The following is a 24,594-nucleotide window of genomic DNA, read 5'->3' as shown; positions in this document are numbered from 1 at the left end:
TTCATTAGCCAGCACCATCCCAGTGATGCCAGGAAGCCTGGCTCAGTTTCAGTTTTTTCTATCAATAAACTAAACTGCCACTCATAAAGAGAATTAGAATATTTGATTAGTATGACTATGTAGACAGTTAACAAGCTGTTTTGAAATAAAGAAAATGAAGATCAAAGAATCTGTCCACTAATACAGAAATATCAGTCTTGTAGTAGGCACCCATTCAGCCATAAAGCCCCAATTATTCTGTGCTTTTAAATGGCTTGTTAATCAGGGATAATGCATTGGTATGGGAAATGTTCCACTTCTCAAGTTGAATAATGGGTACATAGGGGCATTTTTAGTCTACTTTAGTAAGGTACAATTTATATACAACAAAATGCAACCATTTTATATGTAGAGTTTGATGCGTTCTGACAAATGCATACTTACCTGCGCGTTCACCGCTAACTCAAGACAGAGACTGTTTCTATCACCCCTTGTACTGCCCCAGGCAATCACCTCCCCACCCCAGTCCCAGCTCCCTGTCTGCTCTAGGTCTCTATGCCTATTTTACTATCATCATTTAAACCATGCTTACGTTTTATATAGACTCCTTTCTACGCATGCTATATTTCACAATTTTAAAATGAGTGCTGTATTTTGCCCACTAAGATTAGAGACAAATGCCAAAGACCTTCCTGCGAGGGTTTCTTGGTGTGAAAGTTAAAATGAGAAACCAGCCAAGCATTGTCATTCCCTCAAAGGGCAGCAGTATGGGCAGCTGACAGAGATGACCAGGATAAACTGTTCAGATCCTAGACCTGATCTGACACTGAAGTGGCCAGAGGGCCTGGGCAAGTCATTTACCTTGTCTCCACTTCAGTTTATCTTAAAACATGGTGTCTATGTCCCATGAGTAGAGTGGTCATGTAATTTATCATCCAAATCGGGATGTGTTAAAAAGAGGTGCTATTATTCAGTAGTCCAGGGCAAAAGGTATCAACCAGACTGTCCCCAGCAAACCTGGACTTAGGTTGACACTATTTAGGGGCATCCTATAAGAGCACTTCTTGTGATGGCCACAGTGACCTAATGTTCTCTTGAAAAATGAAAGAGCATTGCATAGAATTATACAAAGCAAGGTGTTTGAAAGCTGAAGTCTTTCATCCAAAGGTGATGGAGCTCCCAAGGTTCATGGCAGCATTAATTACAGCTGCCAAGGTATGGAAGCAACCTAAGTGTCCATCAACAGATGAATGGATAAAGAAGATGTGGTATATATATACTATAGAATATTACTCAGCCATAAAAAAGAATGACATTTTGCCATTTGCAGGAACATGGATGGACTTGGAGGGCATTATGCTAAGTGAAATAAGTCAGAGAAAGACACATACTATATGATTTCACTTATATGTGGAATCTAAAAAATACAACAAACTAGTGAATAAAACAAAAAAGAAGCAGATTCGCAGATGTAAAGAACAAACTAGTGGTTACTAGTTGGGGGGAGGGAATATAGGGATAAGGGGGAAAAGGGTTATTATGGGAGTATATGAAATGATGTGTGTGAAACTTTTGAAAATTGTAAAGCACTAAAGAATTTAAAGAATCTTTCATTCAATTAAAAAAAAAAAAAAAAGTGGACTTCCCCGGCGGTCCAGTGGTTAACACTCCTCGCTTCCACTGCACAGGGCACCGGATGGATCCCTGGTAGGGGAACTAAGATCCCACATGTGGCGTGGTGAGGCCAAAAAAAAAAAAAAAAAAAAAGGTGACGGGGCTCATCCAACCCAATCTACTGTGTGGTATTAAGAGATCACAATCAAGGAGGCCTGGCTGACAGAAGAGAGGAGATTTCTAAGACACTGAGACACAGAGAGTGCACACGCTGAAGACACAGACCGACTTTAGAAAGACCCAGGCAGCCTGACTGTGAAAGCACTTAGCTGGCCTATCCTGTCTTTGTCATTCACTCCCTAAGAGGCAGACATTAAGGGCTCTGTCAGGGCACATTACCTCGGAACTCCCACTGTGCCAATTTCATATTGAGATACCAAGTCTTCATTAACATACTGATTCCAAGGACTTTGGGGGCGGGGGGTAGGGAAGCAACAGCAAGTCTTCACAGCTGCCGAATGAATTTCATAAAACAGATCAGACTTTGGCTCATTAACACTCATAAAGTTATGGCATGGCACCCTTTAAAGTACTGCACGGACACAAGAAAGCATTAAATGCAAATATCTGAACAAACCACGGTTAAGAGTTTATTACAAGACTATGGCCACTGGAAGGACTGGTACAACTAAAATTAACTCTGATTTATCCAGGCTTCCAAAAGACAGAAAAATACACATAATTGCCTTAAATTGCATGCAGAGATTATCATCCTCACCTCCAACTGAACTGCACAAAGAGAGGTCTATTTGCCTTCAACTGCACAATCAGATTCCTTTGAATTAGATCAATTTGCATAAACACAAAAAATTTTGGTTATTTAGCCATAAACTGTGCTGCCATTTTAGCCAGTGGGCTGCTGTGCTATTTCATTTATAAGATTTTTAAAGCAATTAATTAATGCATTGAAGGATCTTCATTACAACATAAAATGCATTAGAAGTTGACTCAATGATTATTACTTAAAAAAACAACTTTTAGAATGTAAGCACTTGTGTTACAGAGGGAATGGTCTAGAAAGTAAATTACTTGGTCACTCACCCAATGGCTATTCATTCATTTCTCACTGGAGGGAATAAAATAAAGTAAATTTTAAATAGGCTGTTCAAATAAGTTACGTATTATAAAGTCTAACAAAATTTTATACCAAAACTAAAAACCTGAAGGTGTTATTTAAATTTTTTAATAATAGACATGTTGGAGGATTTTTAAAACCAATACTGTTGCTTGCTGGAAAGCACAGTTCTTAGAAATGGAGCTGATAACTGGCCACTAGCAATAGGTAAGGATTAGGGCTAGAACTCCCCATGCATGCACCTTGGTCTCCTGCATCCACTTTCAGATTAATGAGAGAAACAACATTAGGCTGGAATCTGACTCCTCCGTCTATAAGTCACCCCGAGGACTGCCTATCAGAATGCTCTGGGCTCGATTCGCATTGCAAAATCTCCCCCTCCGATCTGTCCTTCCAGCTCTAAATATGCAGTAACGCTACAACAGAGCACGGCATAGAGGAAGAAAACGTAATTCCTTCTTTCCTTTTAGGTCCTTTGGCTGGCCTAATAATCAAATTGATATGAAACAATTAACAGGAAAAAAACAAAGTCCCTATGTACAGGAGCTCAAAAATATACGATACTGAAAGAAGTGACCAAAGCAGGCAGCTGTTGTATCTTTTAGACAAAATAAATAAATAAATCTGTGAAAAATAGACAAGACAAAGGGGTTTGAGCTTGGGGTGGTAAGTGAGTGAAGAAGTAAATTTGTTTATACAGCCTTCTCGGCCCTGGATTCCCTATCTCTGGTGATACGAATGCCTTCTACCCCTCTCTGGTACAGGAAGAGTACCTTTCACACAAGAGATTTATTTCCTGCTTTCAGGGAGACAAAGGAGGCCAAGTGTCCCTGCACTGACTGTTTCTTAAGTAACTGTCGGTTCAAAAGAATCAATATGCCAAAGTGGCATACTTTGGGGTGGCATATTCTGCTCCCCCTCAATAGCAAGAGACTCCAGCACTTCTTCAACCAGAGTTCGGATCCCAACTTTAGCTCTGGCCTTACTGACTCTACAAACGTACTCAGATTGCCTAACCGATGTTTCCTTCTCCGCTCCAAGGACACTACCTACCTTGCAAGGGGAGGGGTTAACCTTCATGAGGGTTGAAGGAGGAAATACCCTGAAGGGCCCAGACCATAATCCCCCTTTCAGTTCCCTTGTCAGTAACTTCAGGGTGATACTGAACCTATCACCAGGCTTTTGATGAAATGACTTCTGATTAAAGTTCAAAACAAATGCTGATGCTGGGAAAACAGTGAGAAAAGAAATGATACGTTTAAATCCGAGTATTTATTCTTTAACCTCTGCTTCTTCATAGACATGTTCTCACTCCTTAGAGAAGTATCTGCTACACATCTTCGGAGCAGTGGCCAGGAACATAAAAAGACTCACAAATTGTTTCTTGCCAAGAGCATCAAAGGTGATCAATTTGTTTATTTTGATCTGGAAGAGTTCTTAAATCCACGGCAGGACTCTTGCAGAGGGCGGACAGCTGTGCTACAAGCCCTCCTCTGAGGCCCCACCCCCTCCCTCCTATCCCTCCATCCCAAGGCCCAAAACAAGCCTTGGTCCCAGCACCCTTTGCAGGAATACATAGTGTAGCCCCAGAATACGCTCTCCATTCTCCACAGGGGAGCACTCTTCTCTACCAGCCTGTCCCCTCAGGATTTCTTTGTCCTGATGAAATCAAATCAAACCTACGAAGGCTATTATATTGAGGAATGAATGGAAATCACATTAAGAACTCAGAAGATACAGTCCTGGCTCAAACACTTACTAGAAACATAACCCAAGGAAAATGATTTCACCATCTAGTCTGGGTTTCCTTACACGTAAGCCCTGAATGTTTAGAGCTGGAAGAATAAATAGCACCTACTCAATCACCCTCCAAAGACTGTCAAAAGAATATAACGCTTACACATACTGAAAGCATGTATATTGAAGCTTTCTGGATATCAAGATTATTTTATTAATATCACAATATTTCTAGGAATCTAGTCTTTTTGTGCCTTAGAAGATTGACTCTCTTTTCTAAAGATAATGGACTATAATAATAATAATGGCGGGGCTTCCCTGGTGGTCCAGTGGTTGGGACTCCAAGCTTCCACTGCAGGGGGCACAGGTTCAATCCCTGGTCGGGGAAGTAAGATCCCGCACGCAGCTCGGCCACAATAATAATAATAATGGGGGCTTCCCTGGTGGTGCAGTGGTTGAGAGTCCGCCTGCAGATGCAGGGGACACGGGTTCGTGCCCCGGTCCAGGAAGATCCCACATGCCGCGGAGCGGCTGGGCCCGTGAGCCATGGCCACTGAGCCTGCGCGTCCGGAACCTGTGCTCCACAAGGGGAGAGGCCACAACAGTGAGAGGCCCGCGTACCGCAAAAAAAATAATAATAATAATAATGGCAAACGTCAACAGCAGGCATTGACCTGAGTACTTTACACCTATATTCATTCATTTCCTCCTCACAATAATCCCATGATCATTATCCCTCATTGTATGACCAGGCTCAGGGAGCTTAAGTACTAGCCATATCCTGGTAGAACCAGGACTGAGACCCAGCCACGTGTGCTCTTACCCACTACGCCAATGACAGGCTAACAATGTGCAGTTATCTATTTTACTTCAGTTATATTATTTTACTATGACGCATAACCCCACGGGAATCGAGGAAGGCCAGCGACATCTGCGGGCCACTCGCTCTGAGCCAGCCCCAAACTCCGCGTACCTCCTTTTACAACAGCCCTGAGTGAGGAAGAGTATTTTCACTATTAACAAATTACAGACCTGAAGTTCAGGGAGACTCGTCATTTGCTTCAAAGTCCAAAATAAATAAGTTGGGGAGATAAAACGCAAAAAAAATACAACCATTAGGCAGAGAGGTGTTTAAATCCCTGCCCGTCTCCCTCAGGGGGCATCTCCTGGGCCGGCGCCTCTTAGGCCTGAGGCCTCACGGAGTCCCAGAGCTGACCCCCAACTTATGCCGACCCTTGCTCCCCACACCAGGGGGAAGGGACACCCAGTCTGCTGGGCCCACTGACCAAGGGGCCTAGAAGGGAGGGGAACTTTCTGACATCAGGTAGGAATGGCCGCAGGGGAGAGAGTTATCCCCAAGAGGCAGGAGGTTCACATCCTGATGCCACAATCTCCAGATTCAGAATTCCTTGTCAGAACGGAGCTTACATTTTTCCAAAGAAACACCATCGACACAAAGGCCCAGCTCTGCTAGGGTTAAATAGAGGGTTGGCGGGGGAACCAAACCACCACTTACTACTGTATTTCCACTGGAAAATGTATTTCAAGTGCCAAGAAAACCCTTGCTATGATAGGCGGCTGTGGACCTCCAGGTTGTGAGTCTGGGTGGGACTTCCCAACACGCCTTTTAGTACTTGGGAGCCAATTTACACGGAGCCCATGCATGTCCTCCAAACCACATGCAGTAAAATCCTGAACTAACACATTTAATCTGTAACCACTCTTAGTTTTCTATCTTGTTCTCCCCAGCTTTGGACCACATGTTATTAAAGGTTTCACAGTATTTTTTCTTTTAGGGACCTTCCCCGTGGCTGGTCTGGGTGAGGCTGACCTGAGAAGTCTATGGAGGAAGGGAGGTCTTCCGTCCATCCAATGTAGCCTCCAGGCTCCACAGAAACGGCCCTCTGCTGGGAGTTGCCACTGCCCTGCTGTGTGACCTTGCGCAAGGGGCTGAAGCTCTCTGAACCTCAGTGTCCTCAGCTATTAAATGAGGGAGAGATGTGAATGGGTGGTTTCTAGATATCTAAACTCCCTCTTCAGGCTACAATGGTCAAGAAAGGGATTTCAGAGGCAGATGAATTTCAACCAGACACAGGTGGTTGAGTGGAACCTAGCGAACAGCTGGAAGAGTTAGGAATTACTGAGTTCCCACTACAGTTAGAACACTCAGCAAGAATTAAATGAGGCAATGTATATATTACATATATTTAATATATATATTAACATATAAAGCACTTGGAGGAATGCCTGGCACAGAGAGAGCACTTGACAATGTTATCTATTGTTGTTATAATCATTGTTCTCACAACTCAGCTAAGTACGTATTGTTCCCATTTTATAGCTGACATCAGTTTATAGAAAACTGATACCCGGGGTTTAAGTTATCTGGTCAGAGTAACACAGTTTATAATTGACAAAGCCAAGATTTGGACCCAGGCCCTTGAGGCTCAAGAAAGCTGATGTTTAACCTCTAATCTACCCAAGATGGAAGACAGACTGAAAGGCTTTATCTGGAAAAGACACTTGTTAATGAGAACACTATACATGTATAGTACTTTCAAACATGTTCTTTTTTTAGTCCTTACGCAATTCTGCAAAGTATGTACCACAGAACTATGTCTCTAATTTTTTGAATTATCCACAGATCCTATACATGACAGGTACTCAAAAATTTTACTTTCACCTCACTTGTTAATTTCAAGCACGATGTGATACAATAAAACTGCACCCATCCCCTTCAGAAGTCAGGATAACTCTACCTCCTGATGTAACCTGGCTTATCAAACACTTGCAAATGTTGAAGAAAGCAACCTTATCTTTCTTTTTACTACTGTTGAGAAAGCGTAACTCTGGGGACCCACCAACCACCAAAAAGAAGATTCTAAATTTGTGAGAGATGGTGGGGAGAAGGGAGGCCCAGGCTAGCCAGAGTCACCCATTTTTAAGTATGAGTGTGGCCCCTTCCCCTTTTACAGCACATCATGTGCTCGATAACATTAATTGAGGGTCTACCTCGCACCCAGGCGGGGTCAGCATGGTGTTGTGCTGGGTCCTGGGGCTGGAGTGGTGAATAAGACAGGCCTGGCTTGGGCCTCATGGGAGGGCAGACTTGCACAGCATCAAGTCACTGTATCCAGGCTGGGGGAGGAACAGTAGCTAGCGACCAGCAACACCAGAGGGGGTGCATGCTGGGCTGAATCGTGTCCCCCTAAATTCACGCCTAGAAGCCCTATCCCTCAGTCCCTCAGAATGTGATTTATTTGGAGATTAGGCCTTTCAAGTGGTACCCAAGGTTAAATGAGTAGGTTACGGGTGGGCCCTAATTCAGTGTGACTGGTGTCTGTATAAGAAGAGGAAATCTGGACTCGCAAAGAGACACCAGGGACTCTCAGGCACAGAGGAAGGGCCATATGGGAACACACAGGGAGGCTGGCCGTTGACAAGCGAAGGAGAGACGCCTCGGGAGAAACCAGCCCCGCTGACACCCTGACTTTGGACTCAGCCTCCAGAACTGGGAGGAGATAAATGTCTGGTGTTTAAGCCCCCCAGTCTGTGGTATTTTGTTATGCGGCCCAAGCCAACTAATACAGTGGGTGATGCTGAGAAGCAAAAAGATGTCACGTGAAAAAAAATAAGGTCAGCACTGAAAAAAAAAGCAGCAGATCAGCAAACTGTGCATAGTGGCAGATCCAAGATGATGGATTGAGAGTGCAGGGACTAAGAGAGGGCTGTGAGTAGGAAAGAGGAGACAGAACGGTGCACTGACGCTAATCTAGCATTTTCTGTGACAGACATGAAGGGCACATACGAAAATAAGGAAAGACCCCTGCCTAGCCAGACCTCACAGGCCAGCGAAGGAGGAAAAAGCTGAAACCTGGGGAAAGCACCAAAGAGGAAGGCAAGAATTAACAAAAAATGCCAGAAGGAAATAATGCAAAAGTGCCTTAAAGCTATGCCTGATTCAGTGCTCAGATCTGCAAGGAAGGGATGGCAGGGAGGCCCGTGTCTGGAATAGGCTGGGGACTGGATAAAATAGGAGCATGGTTAAGGTGACTCTTCCAGGGCAGGGAGGAGGGCAAAGTGAGGGAAATGACCTGAAAAAGCAAAACGAAGGCAATCTAAAGGAAGGCCAAGTCAGGCAGTCTGCAGGTGATGCTATCTTTGAAATTGTCACTGTTGCCTGCAGAGCTAAAGTGCCTCAAATCAGAGCCAAGCTGAGGGAACCAGGTCAGGTGCATTGGTGCTACTCGTAGCACTGTACAGCATCAACATCAAAAAATAGGAAAGAACGTTAGGGAGATACACCGAGTAGCAAAACTCCATGGCCTGAGCTGCAGGGGGCAGCTGTCAAGAGCAAGGCCACAGGAGAAGCCAGAAGATTAAGAAAACTAAAATGGGGCCTCTCTCTGCCCATCTGGGGAGAACAGTGAAGGGTAAATTCAAGGCTCACTGAGCCAGAGGGATCCCGGCTCTGCTTCAAGTCACACGGTCTTAGGGTCCCTCCAGCAAAGAGACTGAGAAAACACAGCAAAAGGAAGAAAGTGAGTATCACGGCAGATTCCAAAATTATAAAGCCTGACCTTGGTGACTTAAAATATCCTGGAGGGACTTCCCTGGTGGCGCAGTGGTTAAGAATCGCCTGCCAATGCAGGGGACACGGGTTCGAGCCCTGGTCCGGGAAGATCCCACATGCCACGGAGCAACTAAGCCCGTGCACCACAACTACTGAGCCTGAACCCTAGAGCCCGCGAGCCACAACTACTGAGCCCGTGTACCATAACTACTGAAGCCTGCACACCTAGAGACTGTGCTCCGCAATAAGAGAAGCCACTGCAATGAGAAGCCCACGCACCACAACGAAGAGTAGCCCCTGCTCGCTGCAACTAGAGAAAGGCCAAACGCAGCAACGAAGACCCAATGCAACCAAAAATAAATAAATAAAATAAATTTATATAAAATAATTATTTCTATATACTAGCAACAAAAAATGAAGATGAGTGCAAAAAAATTTAGAAAAAATTTAAAAATCGTGGAAAAGTTCCAGGTACCATAAGTTAAGCTGGCTCAGTATCAACGTCATATTAACACAGGAGCAATAATGTCTCATCAAGCAAAAAAAATAAAATGTTTCTGTGATGCAAATCAAACACTGCTGTTCTCTGATTTTTTTTGTCCCCGCTATACTCCTCCTCTATGGCCAATGAAGGAGGATAGGGATGGGAAAAAGTACGAGCGCACAGAAATCCAACTATAAAGGCATTTCCCTCCTACTGCCTTGCTGGAGTGACAGCAAGAGAAGCCACATTCTCACAGTTCCTCAACTTTCTGTTCATGTAAACAGTCTCACTCGATTTTTGAATTACTCTGTGGGAACAGATGGTTTCCAAATGTATGACTTCTTACTACAGTTTATGGAAGCAATACTACTGAACTCTGAAATTAAGATGAAGAAAACACAGACATGCTTCAAGCTTGCATCTTTATTGGCAGGCCTAGTTTTCCTGAACTAAGGCTTACATGGAATCTTGACTTTCCATATTTTTTCTTTTCTTTCTCGCTTTTTTTTTCTTTTTTCGTTAAACAATTCACACGACACACACAAAAACTTGTCTGAAATATAATAGCAGCTGAAAATTCTGCGGCAAAAATTCTTCCACGCCACAAAAAACAGCAGCGGTAACAGAGGCCTCTAGACTTCCCATAAATTATACATAAACAAAGGCATCAGATATGTAAATATAGCTGGGTTTTGGGTCTTATATCCTTAAGCCTTTTATGATAGATTATAATTTTATATTTGAAATAAACACTGCAATTAACACCAAATTACCTTAATTCCAACAAGTGACACAGTCACTGAAAGAGCTTGGTGGCAGTACCAGATCAAAGCCCAGGCCAGTTTTCCCTGATGTCTTTCTAAGGCAGAAGTCTAATTTTCCAAAAAGCTAAACCAAATCTGGAAAGTAGCATCACAGACAAGTTTTTGTGAGGCACAGACAAAAGTTCAAGTCATGTGGTCTGACTGATGAACCCATAAGCACCCTAAATAGAGTTCATAGCATTTCTGCCATTTAAATTGCCAAGTCTCTGAAAAAGCATACTCAATACGGCACCTGGGGGAGATGACTCTAGGAAGAGATGAAGAGAAAGTAAATGCTGCCCAGCCTAAAGATAAAACATCTTTATACCTATATCTCTATCAATAGAAATTTATAGAGCAAATGAAAATTTTGGTGCAAAAAAATACTTTCATGCAACAAAAGAACTGTAGCAATAAGAGATGCCTCTAGACTTCCTATAAATTATACATAAATAAAGGCATCAGATATGCAAATATAATTGGGCTTTCTTTTTTGGTTAAGCAAGTCACACACCTACATAAATTTATGTAGATATAGATATATACCTATAAATACAAGTATATAAGTATACCTATAGACATAGGTAAATAGATATACCTATAGATATAGGTAGACAGATATAGGTAGGTAGGTAGACAAACAGATAGGAAAAAGGGGAAAAATAGAAAAGTACACACAAAAGAAGGAAACAACTTATGCTTAAATAAGTAATGATGAAGTTGAGTAACAGGACAGAAAAAGCCTTTGTTCACACCAGTAGGACAGCAAGAGCAAAAGGAAATTAACCTCTGCACTGATCAACACCAACATGGATTTCAAAAGGTATCTACCCTTTAAATGCTTACACCAAAGAACTGCTAAACCACAGCATGAAAAATTTAAGTTTGCAACAAAACTCAAAAAAAAAAAAAACTTAGTCAACGATCGAAGTTAAAAATTTTAAATAGCGGGGTGTGCTGAATTTTTGCCTAATAACATACACTCACCAAAAGTCAAATAAGATGTCGCAGTGACTGACAAACAATCCGGTAGAATCCTCTCAATGATGAAGTCAAACCTTAGGCTGAACTTATAAACCGGCACAGATCAAAAATTACCAGAGGTTTTGTATGGTTGTATGCTGTTACCCTAGAAACATGATTAGTGTGCTTCTGCCTTTTCAATAAAGAACAGCCCATAATGCAAGCAATGAGAATAGAGGTATGTTTGTGGAGATTGTTTCCGCCACAAACAGAAACGTGGAAGAGCACATCTGGGTATGGTTCAGAGACACCATATATATGGAGTCTTAGTAGTTCTAACAGCTTTTACTATTAGAAGTCCTCTGCATTGAAACTGATCAACAAGAAAAAAATAATAATAGGAAGGAAAAGGATGTGACTCATTGTTTATGAATGAAGTATTCAGAATATATGTCATTAATATAGCCATTTAAATAATGACTACCACAATAAACTATCATTACAGCAATGACTAATAAATTTAATTCAATAGCAGAAACATAATTTGAAACAAGATATAACTATAAAAGAACACACGGGGCCTCCCTGGTGGCGCAGTGGTTGAGAGTCCGCCTGCCGATGCAGGGGATACGGGTTCGTGCCCCGGTCTGGGAGGATCCCATATACCGCGGAGCGGCTGGGCCCGTGAGCCATGGCTGCTGAGCCTGTGCATCCGGAGCCTGTGCTCCGCAACGGGAGAGGCCACAACAGTGAGAGGCCCGCGTACCACAAAAAAAAAAAAAAAAAAAAAAAGAACACACGTTCTACGAAAGCACATGTGATTTCAAGTTTCATTACATTTGTAATGAAAAATCTTTATGAACGAAATGGCATGGTTTTTGAGACCAAATAGATATCACCAAGTCCTGGGTGCATCCCAATGACTAAAGCGTGCTAATATCCCAAGGATTCGGCTGCTACAGGATGGGAGTGGGGTGGGGGAAAGTCAGGCTTCAGCAGATAAACCTGCCCACAAATCTCAGAGAAGATTCTTTGCCTCTGCAGACACTGGAGAGAGGTATCTCAGACAGACTAGGGCATTAGTCCCACAGGCTGACATATCCCAGGCGTCAGCCATCCCCAGCATCCTCAAAGGGTCCTAAGAGCCCCGTGTTCTGTTACCTCATTACATGGTGACAGTGGGGTGGGAGAATGTGACCAGAAGCACAAGCCTGAATGCCCTCTCTTACTGTTTTATTCTCAGCAAGTCTTAGGCTGTCAGTTTCTCACTCCACATGTTCAAACCATCTTTCCCACCACAGCATGGGCTCTGGGCACTTCCATCGGAAACCTAGCCATCCTACAAAACCTGACCCAAATCCCACCTCTGCTATGAGTCTTTCCTAACCCATTTAACTGAAATGGCCTTTTAGTTCCTGAATTCTGCAATGTCTATCTACGCTATTGGCATCTCACCTTGACCTGCCTTGAGAGTCCCGTGGCTTCCTGGACCTGTTGTGGCGCTCCTGTCGTGTCTTACACTTTGCACCTCCTCCAGCACCTGCACTGGCACATACAGGACCTCGATGAGTATTTGTCCCCCGCGCTGGGGAAGCCCTTCATTTCCCATATAGACTTTTCTGCTTCAAGCCACCCCAAAAGATATTGGCAATGACACAGGCCTCCCTCTCCTTAATGAGACCAACTTTCAACAACTGTTCTGCACATCAAATCGAAGAGCTTCCTTCTAATTTTCCAGGACCTCCTGCAATCAGCCTGAGACAGACGCTTTCTTTTCTTACTCCTCTTTTCAATCTGCTTTATTTGTCATACAAACACCCTCTGGAACTTCCTTATCCCAAAATGACACTATTTAAAATATCAGCACTAGGGACTTCCCTGGTGGCGCAGTGGTTAAGAATCTGCCTGCCAAAGTAGGGGACATGGGTTCGAGCCCTGGTCCTGGAAGATCCCACATGCCACGGAGCAACTAAGCCTGGGTGCCACAACTACTGAGCCTGCACTCTAGAGCCTGAGAGCCACAACTACTGAGCCCATGTGGCACAACTACTGAAGCCCATGCACCTAGAGACCGTGCTCCACAACAAGAGAAGCCACCGCAACGAGAAGCCCGCACACCGCAACGAACACCAAACGCAGCCAAAAAAAAAAAAAAAAAAAAAAAAAATCAGCACTAGAAAAAAAAAGTTTGCTTTCCTGATGCACATATCTGTGTACTTCTTTTTATCGGGCAGATTTTCTGCTTCAGTTGGTATTTATTACTAGTCATCTTTTATGCTGTTGTTGTTACAAGCTGCTATAAGTCATCTTTAATACAAAGCAGTATGTATACTTCTAAACAGAGATATTAGAAGTATAACTTTTCCTACTCAACCTGCAAAATCTACTTCTTCCTTTATCTCCTCACCCGCCTCCAACTAGAATGAAAACTCCATCAGAAGGGATACAGGGATTCTCTGTTGGTCCCTGCTGTATCCCTAGTGCTTAGAACAGTGCCTGGCACTTAGCGGCGCTTGGTGGGTACTTGCAGAATGAATGTGAGTTGAATGAATCTCCAGATACCCTCCCAAATTCTTCTCCTCTCCACCCCTTCCCTGCTTAACAGGAATATGGTCAAGAACATATACACTAGGGACTTCCCTGGTGGCGCAGTGGTTAAGAACCCGCCTGCCAATGCAGGGAACACTTGTTTGAGCCCTGGTCCGGGAAGATCCCACATGCCGCGGAGCAACTAAGCCTGTGTGCCACAACTACTGAGCCTGCTCTCTAGAGCCCGAGAGCCACAACTACTGAGCCCACATGGCACAACTACTGAAGCCCGTGCGCCTAGAGCCCATGCTCCGCAATAAGAGAAGCTACCGCAGAGAAGCCCGCGCACCGCAGCGAGGAGTAGCCCCCGCTCACCACAACTAGAGAAAGCCCGCGCGCAGCAACGAAGACCCAACTCAGAAAAAAAAAAAAAGAACATATACACTAGAGTGAAACCATCAGAGTCCAATCCCTGATTCACCATTTAAGTAGGGCTATGATCTTCAGCAACTATTACTCAACTCTCCCCAGCTGTACATGAGGCTCTGAATAGCTTCTAACAAGGACCGGGCAGGAGAGTGCTGAGCACATACCCAGTGCTCATCATCGCTCTTTTGTTCAGGTTTCTCCCATTCAGCCAGTGTCACCTGTGCCACCACACCTGCATGGATCAGCCTTTCTTTCCCCTTCTCACCTGCCAAAAGACTAGATCCCGACACAACCAAACTATTTTCACTCCAATATGGGTAAATCGATAGGCTCAAAGTAAGGGGGAGAGCCTGAGAGCTTTTTTCCTATGAAAAATATGTATGCACTTGATTGACAGAGCTTAAACATCTACTGAGCAGCCCAGGGCCTCTATATTTCTGTGTTTGCATCTGGGTTTTCACAACTCCTGTCCAGATAAGCTACACTGCCCAAGAGTGCAGTTCTGCTTAGGTGGCTGCCAGAATAGTTACTTTTACAAGGCATAAACCAAATGGTCTGTATTATACAACTGAACAGTGAGAAAAAGCTTTCTATGTCACTCGCTGTCTTCCAAAATTTATGAAAAAGTCCACTTTACATCTTAGGTCTTTAAGAATCTTCATATGTCCTTCTGATCTTAAGAGATATTCTGTAAACTAAATTTTAACCCCAGAGAAACCACTGTCTTTATTGTATATGTTACTGTTCATACACTCCACTCTACTAGAACTCTTTATATGCAGGAAATGTCAACACTATGCAAACGGAGGTAATTTTAACTCTTGCTTTATTTTGAGTTTTGCTCTTCCAAATAAGGAACAGTGCTCGGTAAATAGAACAAAGGGCAGAATACATTTGGTTTACACCCAGCTTTGACCTGAGGCAAAGATGATTTGGCAAAAGCAACTCTTTAACACATTCAGGTACTGAAATTTCATGTAAAATAGCTGTCTACATTGAATTCTCTTTATCTTTATAGGGTTTTCCTAAGTTTTCTACAAACTTCCGTGACACTCCCCCTCCCATAATTAACACTGCCTTTTTTAACGGCAAGTTAAACCTCCAAGTTTTAGCTAGTTAGAATTTTCTAAGCATAAAACACGTGCAAGTGAGGTTCATAATTTTAAAACCTGCGGAACTCACAACCACAGCTCGCCACAAGCAAGCAAGAGAGAACAAAATATTTTTAAGCATTGCCGTGCCTCACATGGTAAGGCCTTCACTGAAAGAGGTGGTCTCTGCTTTTAAAAGCACGGGTCTTGGGCTTCTCTGGTGGCGCAGTGGTTGTGAATCCGCCTGCCAATGCAGGGGACACTGGTTCAAGCCCTGGTTCAGGGAAGATCCCACACACCCTGGAGCAACTAAGCCCCTGAGCCACAACTACTGAAGCCCGTGCTCTACAACAAGAGAAGCCACCACAATGAGAAGCCCGCGCACTGCAACGATGCTCACCGCAACTAGAGAAAGCCCAAGCAGCAACGAAGACCCAACACAGCCCAAAAAAAAAATTAATTAATTAATTTTTTTAAAAAGCGCGAGCCTTCTCAAAGAAATGCCAACAGAGCAGTTCACCCATCTTGAAATAAACGTCAGCATAACTGAATTAGAGGAACAACTTTCAATGCCCCCATCCTGAACGACAAACACATATTACTATTGGTCATGCCAGCTCCATTTTCTGCAGTCATATCCAATCCTTCCACAGCTCACTGTACACTCTATAGCAAAAGGGAAGTCGAACTTAACAACGGATTTTTTTTTTAAGTTAATGATTCAGGCAATTCTTGGAATAACTTCCACTTGAGAAAATGCAACTAAGAAGTCCTATCAAGAGACTCCCCAGCTGTTGACAGCTCAACTCTGGAAATTCCCTCCTCTATGCCCATTCCTGACTATCCCTGAATCCAAATTACAAAGTTTAATGACCCTTAAGAGCCCTTTTTGCCTCCAGTGGACTCAGAACTCTGTCTAAATATTCGTTAGGACTCAATAAAAGTTTACTGAATTAAAGGAGGGGGGCACTAGAAACCAAGCTCCAAAAGGCAACTGTCTGCACCCTCCCCCGAACCCCTCTTCCCGCAGGAGAGGAAACTGGGAGATCTGGAGCTGACAGTCAAGCCGTCCAGGATCCTAGGGGTCTGACACTCAGCCCTTGATGTGATGACAGCCACGAGGTCTGGGCGGTGGTTCCAAAACGGGGCACCCACTGCTCTGGGAAATGCTGGGCGCTTGCCAAGATACAAACCCTCCCCCAAGGAGCTGAAACCGGACGGTCGGGAACCGAGTCAGTTCTGTAGGGATCCCAAGGCCTGAATCGCATTCCATCAGCCTCCTTCCTGTTTATAGATCTCACTCCAGTAACTCCAACTACCAAAGAGAAAGCCGACCTCTGAGAAATATGTCAACACATGACATAACTTGAAAACATAACACATGAAAACGCTGTATGCTCACTGGCGCGAGTTGCAACTTGTCCGGCTCACGAAGGAAAACCGGCTCACTTTAATTACTTTCTTCTTTTTTTTTTTTTTTAATATGCCATGCCGTCTCTTTCCAGGGCCCCCGCAAAGATAGGGTTACTGAGAACTAGGTAGCCTCGGTGGCAGGAACCAAACCGCGTGGGCGGTTAGCTAGAGGCAAAGAACCGGGGAGCCGACCCCCCCAGCAAAGTGGCGGCGATTCGGTTTCGCTGCGATTCGGCGGCCGCTCTTTCCTCGCACAGGCGCAGGAAGGAGAAGCCTCGGCACCTCCTCGCAGTCGGCACCAAGTTGCTGGAGCGCTCAGTGATGTCGCCGCGGGGGCCTCGCGGCACCGCGCCGATGCCCTCGGGTGGGCGGAGGGCGCGCCACCTTTGTCTGGGTTTCCCCACCAGGACGGGCGACGCCTCGACGCAAAGCGGAGGCGCAGACACCGCGGCCGGCTTCCCAGCCCCTACGCGGGGCCCAGAAAGCGGCCGCGGCCGCCTGAAACCTCCCACTTCCACTGCGCGCACCCGGCACGCCCGCAAGTCCCAGCCCGGCGGCCACTTCCCCCACACGGCCGCCGCGGGTGGAGAGCCGGAGACCCACGCGTTCCTACACGCTAGCGGGCCGAGCGGCCCGGAGCAGCCCGGCTCTCCCGGCGCCGCAGCGCCCACGCGGGTCCCTTCCTCAGGAGAGCACGGGCCGCTCGTCCCTCAGCAAGGCCAGATCTCAGACTGGCCACCGCGTCGGGGAAGGGACGACAGACAGCCACCCACGCCCACTGCCCGCCCTCGGCCCTCTCTCACCTGCCTGCACCGTGTCCGAGAGGTCGTGCGCGGGGGCCGCCGTCCTGGGAAATTCCTTCAGCTTCCTAGCACTGAGGTTCAACCCCCCGGAGTTGGCCGCTTCCTCCAGCGCGCGCTCCAGCCCCCGGTTCAAGGGCAGGTTGAAGCCCCCGCCGCCGCCGCCGCCGCCGCCTCCTCCGGCCCCGCCGCTGGCTCCGGCTCCTCCGTGGTGCTGATGGTGGTGGTGGGGGGGATGGTGGTGGGGGTGCAGAGTAGCCACTGACAGGGCAGGGACGAAAGGTTGGGGTTCGCTTCCCGGCGTCGCCATCTTCTCCCGGGCCCCCCACCCCGCCCTGCCGCTCCTGCCGGGGGGGTCACAGCTTTCCGCCGGGTCGGGGAGACTGCAGCCCGGGCCGAGTCCCTGCAGGGCTCCACCGAGAGATGCTGGAAGAAGGGGAGGAGGGTGTGGGAGGCGCGCGGAATGGGGGGGGGGGGGCAGAAGGGGAGGCGGCAGTGGCAGCTCGGTCTCGAGGCTTTCCTGTCCCTGGCAAGCTGAAGACTGCGGCGGCGGCGGCGGCGGCGGCGGCGGCGGCGGCGGCGCAGGCAGCGCGCATGTGTCTCCTCCCGCCTCTGCTCCCTCCTCTAGGCGGCTCTCCCCTCCTCCGCCGCCTGCTCTCTCTCCTCCTCCTCCCCGAGAGCCGTCAGTCCAGCCCTGCGCCTTCCTCCGCCGCCCGCCTCGGTAGCTCTGCTGCTCGGCCCCGCTATCCGGGAACGTGGGGGGCTGGACGCCGTGAGATCACGGGGAGGTGAGAGGTTATCTCAATTATGCAAAGTATTCTGGTTCTTTGACCCAGAGTTCCCCGAGAGGCAGTTTTTCACTGTGGGGTCAGGCCAACAGACGACCCCTGGCATTTGGGCACCTACGACGAGCCAGTCGCTGGTCCAGGTGGTCTGCATTCGTGATCTCATTAATCCAGGGACCCCGTGAGCGGAAAAATTGTTTCCCCCAGGCCACAGAGGAAGTTAAGAGTTCACCCATGCAGTCAGAGGCGGAGCTGGGTTTGAAAGTAGAGCCTTCAGACTCTAGGGTTGCCCTCCTTCCTGTAAACGCCCTCCCAGGCCGCACCTCGCTGCAAGCAAATAGGAGTAAGGCAGAGGGTTTTCTGAGCAATGGCAGAAAACTACAGACACAGAAAGGAAGGACTTTTCAAAATACAGGTCGTTTTTATGGTGGACAGAACCCATTGTCCTATGAGGAAGAGGGGCTGGCTGTGGCTGGCTGAGCCCAGAATTGGGTGGGGCTGGAAAGGTCAGGAAGTCAGTGAGCCCAACTAGCCAATAACTCAGTCACAGTTGGAGCCTGCGCACAGGTACCGTCAAGGTATCCTCGTGCGCTTCCTCTAGCCCCTGTGGGGCATGGGAGCTGATGTGTCTGCCTGCAAGTGAATTCATGTTCTGCCCAGACCAACGCCTGCACACCAGGGGAGACAGAACATCTGACACCATAAGAGCAGACCAGCTGGAAGATTAATAAAGTCCCACTCCTTTCCGAAGTTTTGGCTCCAACTCTCTAGGGCCTTTATTTTTGCTCTCCGCCCAAGGCTTGAGCAGCGTCCCTGTGAGCAACTTAGCTAGGGGAAGTGAGGATGCGGGTCAGTACGAAAATAATTTAACCCTTGGAGTAGAGAAGGCGGTTTTTTAAGTGGTGATGCAGAAACGTGGTGGCCTGAGCACCAGGCTGGATCTAAAGTACCGCGTGATCTATGTCACTTGCACTGACTGCGTGCATAGTACGTAGCCCTTGAGTCCTACAGGATTCTAGGATGAGTCCAACATTGTAACCTCGGAGGAGGAGACAAGCGCCACCTGCTGGTAGCCTCCCCGAAAACCTCTTCTCTCATCAACTTTTTCTCCTCTGCCTCCCAGACTTTTAAAAGCCAGGCTTGAAAATAATAATGATGATAATAATGATGATGAAAGTGAAAGTGTACTTATAAAAAATAACCTACCATTCCCTTTCCTCACTGGTCTTTTCCCAAAAAGCGAGTGAGAAGCAGAGAAACAAACAAATTTCATTTGAAAGTCTTCAGCTAAAACCAGGTGGTAGTCTGTGTGATCAGTATGCAGGGTATGGTTGAGGACACCTTCTGGCGACTGCAAATGTAGTTCAGACCGTGAATTGTGGTGTTGCATCATATAGAGCATAATTTTTTTAGGACCACAAACTTTTTTAGAGGAAAAGATGGGATATAAGTTCAGGATTTGCTTTGTAGTAATCTGTTCTTATGTTAGGTTGACCTTGTTATTATAGCTTGCTTTATCTTCTCCAGATTACTAAAATGTAAACTCCTTGAGGGAGGGACTTATTCATCTTTGCAACTTCTTCCCCATATCCCAGAATCCAAAAAGATACTTTGCGTATAATGAGTGCACAATGAAGATTAGTAATTAAGCATTGCACAATAGACCATGTGTTTTACAGGCTGCCATTTGTTGATACATCTTACAAATGATGTCCTTGAATGAAGGAATTTTTCCTTCAAATGGGGGAGAGTACTTTACCCTTGAAAGTGATCTTGGTTATTCATAAATATTCAAGAAACTTGACAAGCCATTTTCTCTTGCTGTCTTGTTTCTTCACTTTTTTTAAGAAGGTGGACATTTCTGCTTTGTTCAATACCCTTTTTATTTCTTCTGAAAACAGAACCCTCTTCCTGTTTCACTCTCCCCACACCCTACATATAGTCCTCTGATAACAGCTGTGTTATTACATCGACCTAGCTAACCATCTTGGTTATTCCAGAAGTAGCCTTCTGACCATATGACGGAACACCCAGAGGATCAGAGGATCCCGACTGTGTTCAAACCCTAGATTCTGACTGTTCCTAATTCACATCTTTAGTTTCTATGAGATAGCTAGTAGTGTATTGATAATACATTCTGCTGTTTGCCTAAGTCAATTTTACTTGGTTTTCTGTCAATGAAACGAAGGGCTCTGATTAATATATTTAATTTACCATATTTTAGTCTTTATTCCCCCTTGTTTTCCTATATAGCCTCATTTTTGGATGGTCCACAAATAATCTTTTACAAACTATTTGGATGAAGGCAGCAGATTATTTCCATGCTTTGTCTTTAGTACCTTCCAATCATTCAAAGTTAACAGAATTCAAATGATTGAGAAAATGGGGGAAATGGAAATATTTCCTGCTTAAAATATTGGCTATTAGGAGAAAATTGATCAGTTTCATCAATAAATCAAAAAATTTTAGAACCTATCTTTTTTTTAATTCTTGTGCTCAGAAAACATATCAGGTCATTAGAGCCTTCCACATTTAAGACCCAGCTCTTTTATTCTCACCTGAAAATGGAGTTGTGTACAAGCTTATAAGAATCAAACTTATTAAGAATAGCATATAGATTTGAGCAGGGCTATTCAGCCCATATCACCTTCTCAGAAAATCACTGGGAATTATCTTTTGGAGAGTGATCAAAACATTTGCTCAAGAAGTGGGCATGGTCAGCCAGGTGTGTCTTTTTTTTTTTAATTGAAGTATAGTTAGATTTACAATGTTGTGCTAGTTTCAGATGTACAGCAAAGTGATTCCGTTTTATATATGTATATGTATATATATATATATATACATACATATATATATTCTTTTTCAGATTCTTTTCCATTGTAGGTTATTACAAGATATTGAATGTAGTTCCCTGTGCGATACAGTAGGTCCTTGTAGATAGTAGTGTGTATATGTTAATCCCAAACTCCTAACTTATTTCGACCCCTGACCCCCCACTTTCCCCTTTGGTAACCATAAGTTTGTTTTTTATGTCTGTGCGTCTATTTCTGTTTTGTACACAAGTTCATTTGTATCATTTTTTTAGATTCCACCTATAAGTGATATCATGTGATATTTGTCTTCCTCTGTCTGACTTACTTCACTTAATATGATAATCTCTAGGTCCATCCATGTTGCTGCAAATGGCATTATTTCATTCTTTTTTATGGCTGAGTAATATTCCATTGTATATGTATACCACATCATCTTTATCCATTCATCTGTCGATGAACACTTAGGTTGCTTGCATGTCTTGGCTATTGTAAATAGTGCTGCTATGAACTTTGGGGTGTGTGTATCTTTTCGAATTGGAGTTTTCTCTGGATATATGCTGAGGCAGGTGTGTCTTTCATGGTCCTGACTGCCCCCTCCAGCCACAGGGTAGATAAGTGTGTCTACAAACTCTCCTGAAAATTTAAGCAAAAGCACTCCAAAACCATAGGCAATTAACAACAGGCATTTGACCCCAAAGGCAGGAAGAATCAGGGCTTATTTATATCTTTTACCTTGATATATTCCAACCTCTCAGCTTTGGTTTCCTCTTCCCTAAAAAAGGAGAAAGAATATTCCCCGATTAACACCGCCCTTTTTATTCTCTCCACACTCTCTCAGTACTAAAGTTTTCTCTTTGTACTGTATCTGTAAATATTTATCAGTAAATATGTATCTGTAAGTGATCGGGGTACGTAGTTTGTATTCATTAGCTTTTAAGTACATCAGATGCCGAGCTCAGTCCTTTTTTTCCTAGAAGAGTCAATAAATAATGTTGTCTGAGTTATTTGTATATTGTATGGCAACTAATAACACCAATGTGAATTTCTCTGAAGATAGTCAATAATACTATCTTGGGCATGTTTAGATTTTTTTCTAGCATTCCAAAACACTAATCTGACAAAGCAAACCTGGCAAAATGGAAAGATTAGAACAATATCCCAAGTTTTTCATTAAAGCTGAACGCATTCAATTTTAAGAATTGTATATAAATGTTGGACTATGTATGTAAATGTGAGGCTGTGCTTTCCTATTTTTTTTCCTAGTGGAAAAAAATAAAACAATGGTAATAATAAATTCTAGCCAAATTAGTCTATCCTTATTTGGAAAAAAAAAAAAAAAGTAGACTACTAGAGTCAGCTTCCAAAGAAGTTTATTTTAATGTTACTTATCTGTGAAATCAAAAAGCCTACGAACCACTTGCTTAGATTCTTGGTTTTCTTAAAAGAGAGTTAGTCGTACTAAACTCCAGCTACCTGCCTTCAAGCTTTTTCTCAAGCTGTGCTCACACCAACTGTAATTTAATGTAAAACCTAGTATCTTTGTGAGAGTGTAAGGTTTCTTTTGGGTCGCCACCCCTATCTGTTTTCTAAGCATTCTCATTCCAGAATTTATCATAAGTCTGAAAAGAAAATATTGCCTGCCTTTTAAAAACTATTTCGCAGCTGGCTATTGTCAAGATCCAGCTTTTTTGCCCTCTCCGCTCCAACCTCCCAGCAAAAATCCTCAACCTCCTTACAGGGGCTCATTTGTACTTCTCACCGAGAAAAGCACCAGAAGCTCCTCCCCTGTGGCCAGGCCCTGCTCTGCTCTTTCTACCTGTTCTCTCAGGGACAAAGCAGGGCTCTCGCTCTAGACCAGGGAGACTTTACTTACGTCGTCCTTTCTACTACAACTCCTATTCAATAAAGAAACCACGAACTCTGGGCCATCAAGACAACAGTCACAAAGAAGCTGCCTTCTAGAACCATTCTCTGAATGACACGAGAGGAGCTGTCCGTGAATTTGTGGATTTTATGGGTTTTAATCTGTGTTCTATTTCGGACGTTTACTTAGGCTTAGGATAAAACGCCAATTTTGTGTGATTTTTATTATTTTTAAACAATATTTTTAAAATTATATATATATATATATATATATATATACAATTTTTAATATATATATATTTGAGGGCTTCCCTGGTGGCACCATGGTTGAGAGTCCGCCTGCCGATGCAGGGGACACGGGTTCGTGCCCCGGTCCGGGAAGATCCCACATGCCGCGGAGCGGCTGGACCCGTGAGCCATGGCCGCTGAGCCTGCGCGTCCAGAGCCTGTGCTCTGCAACGGGAGAGGCCACAGCAGTGAGAGGCCCGCGTACCGCAAAAAAAATATATATATATATATATATATATGTATATATATATATATATACATATATATGTATATATATATATTTGACATTATAACCAATTGTGTAGCAGAAAGACAACATTCTGACCAGCACTTATGAGACATAATAGCATTTGAAACTATGAGGAAAATATAGTTTGGACCACTCAGGTGAGAAACTGATTATAACAAAAAGAATTTCTTTGGCTTTATGAGGTTGATATCTCCTTAAGGAAAAGCATATCAGTGACCAACAGCTGACTGTCTGGTTCCTGCCAGAAGTTTCTTAAGAGGATACCAGGGAAAAAGTCACTGGAAAGTAAGGACGGAAGGACCCCAGCTAACTGCACTGCAACTTATAAAGAAATGTATTTTTAAGTAACTGGCTTTTTAAAGATGTGAATATAAATATTAGATTATAGATAATAATAGATAACAGCTTTACTGTGATTGGTTTCCCTAAATAATTCACCTATTCATTATATTATGTTATTAGTTTATAACATAAAGCATGTTATTGGTCTGTAACGTAATGGATACATGAAATATTTAAGGGAACCCATTGTTCATTTACAAATAAATGGCTTAACTTGCATGGAGAGACTGAAGCAGTACTATCCAGTATGTGTCCCTCTGAACCTTAGTTTTTAGGCTGTTAATAGACATTGTGCATAAAGGGTTTCATTGCCAAATAAGTTTGGGTTAATAAAAAAGTTTAGAAGTTATTTTACTCAGGAACCTCTCAGAAGCTTTGATATGCTAAAGTGCACTGTGAATATGCAGGAGAGAGGGAGGGTATACATCAAGCTTTTCTCTTATATATTTTACCAATAAATCTCTTCTTGCAAGACTGTTATCCTTGGACCACATACTGAGAAACATTATATACATATAGATAACATTAACATATATAACATATACTTATGTTATATATGTTAACATATGTGTAACATATGTAATATATAACACACATATATAACATAACTATAGTATATAACAGATCAGAATTTACCTCCAAATCAATATTTAAAATAGGCCAAGTGTCACTAAGGCAGTACCTCCTCAGTAAATACCATTCC

General features: G+C 44.1%; 1 protein-coding gene across 3 annotated transcripts in view; it reads right to left on the bottom strand.

Annotated features, from left to right (window-relative positions):
* The window catches only part of LRCH1 (leucine rich repeats and calponin homology domain containing 1), a gene marked incomplete at both ends in the record, with an annotated part of 189,351 nt that extends 171,491 nt beyond the window's left edge, over positions 1-17,860 (bottom strand). For all 3 annotated transcript variants that reach the window (XM_079722106.1, XM_079722104.1, XM_079722105.1), the window contains one exon: positions 17,554-17,860. In XM_079722106.1, the coding sequence (XP_079578232.1) occupies positions 17,554-17,860 (307 nt within the window). The remainder of the gene's footprint in view (positions 1-17,553) is intronic.
* Between the last annotated feature and the right edge of the window lie 6,734 nt (positions 17,861-24,594).

This window comes from Hyperoodon ampullatus, assembly GCF_949752795.1.
Source record: "Hyperoodon ampullatus genome assembly, chromosome: 16".
NCBI classification, from domain to species: Eukaryota; Metazoa; Chordata; class Mammalia; order Artiodactyla; family Ziphiidae; genus Hyperoodon; species Hyperoodon ampullatus.
This window is presented reverse-complemented; position numbering and strand designations above follow the sequence as displayed.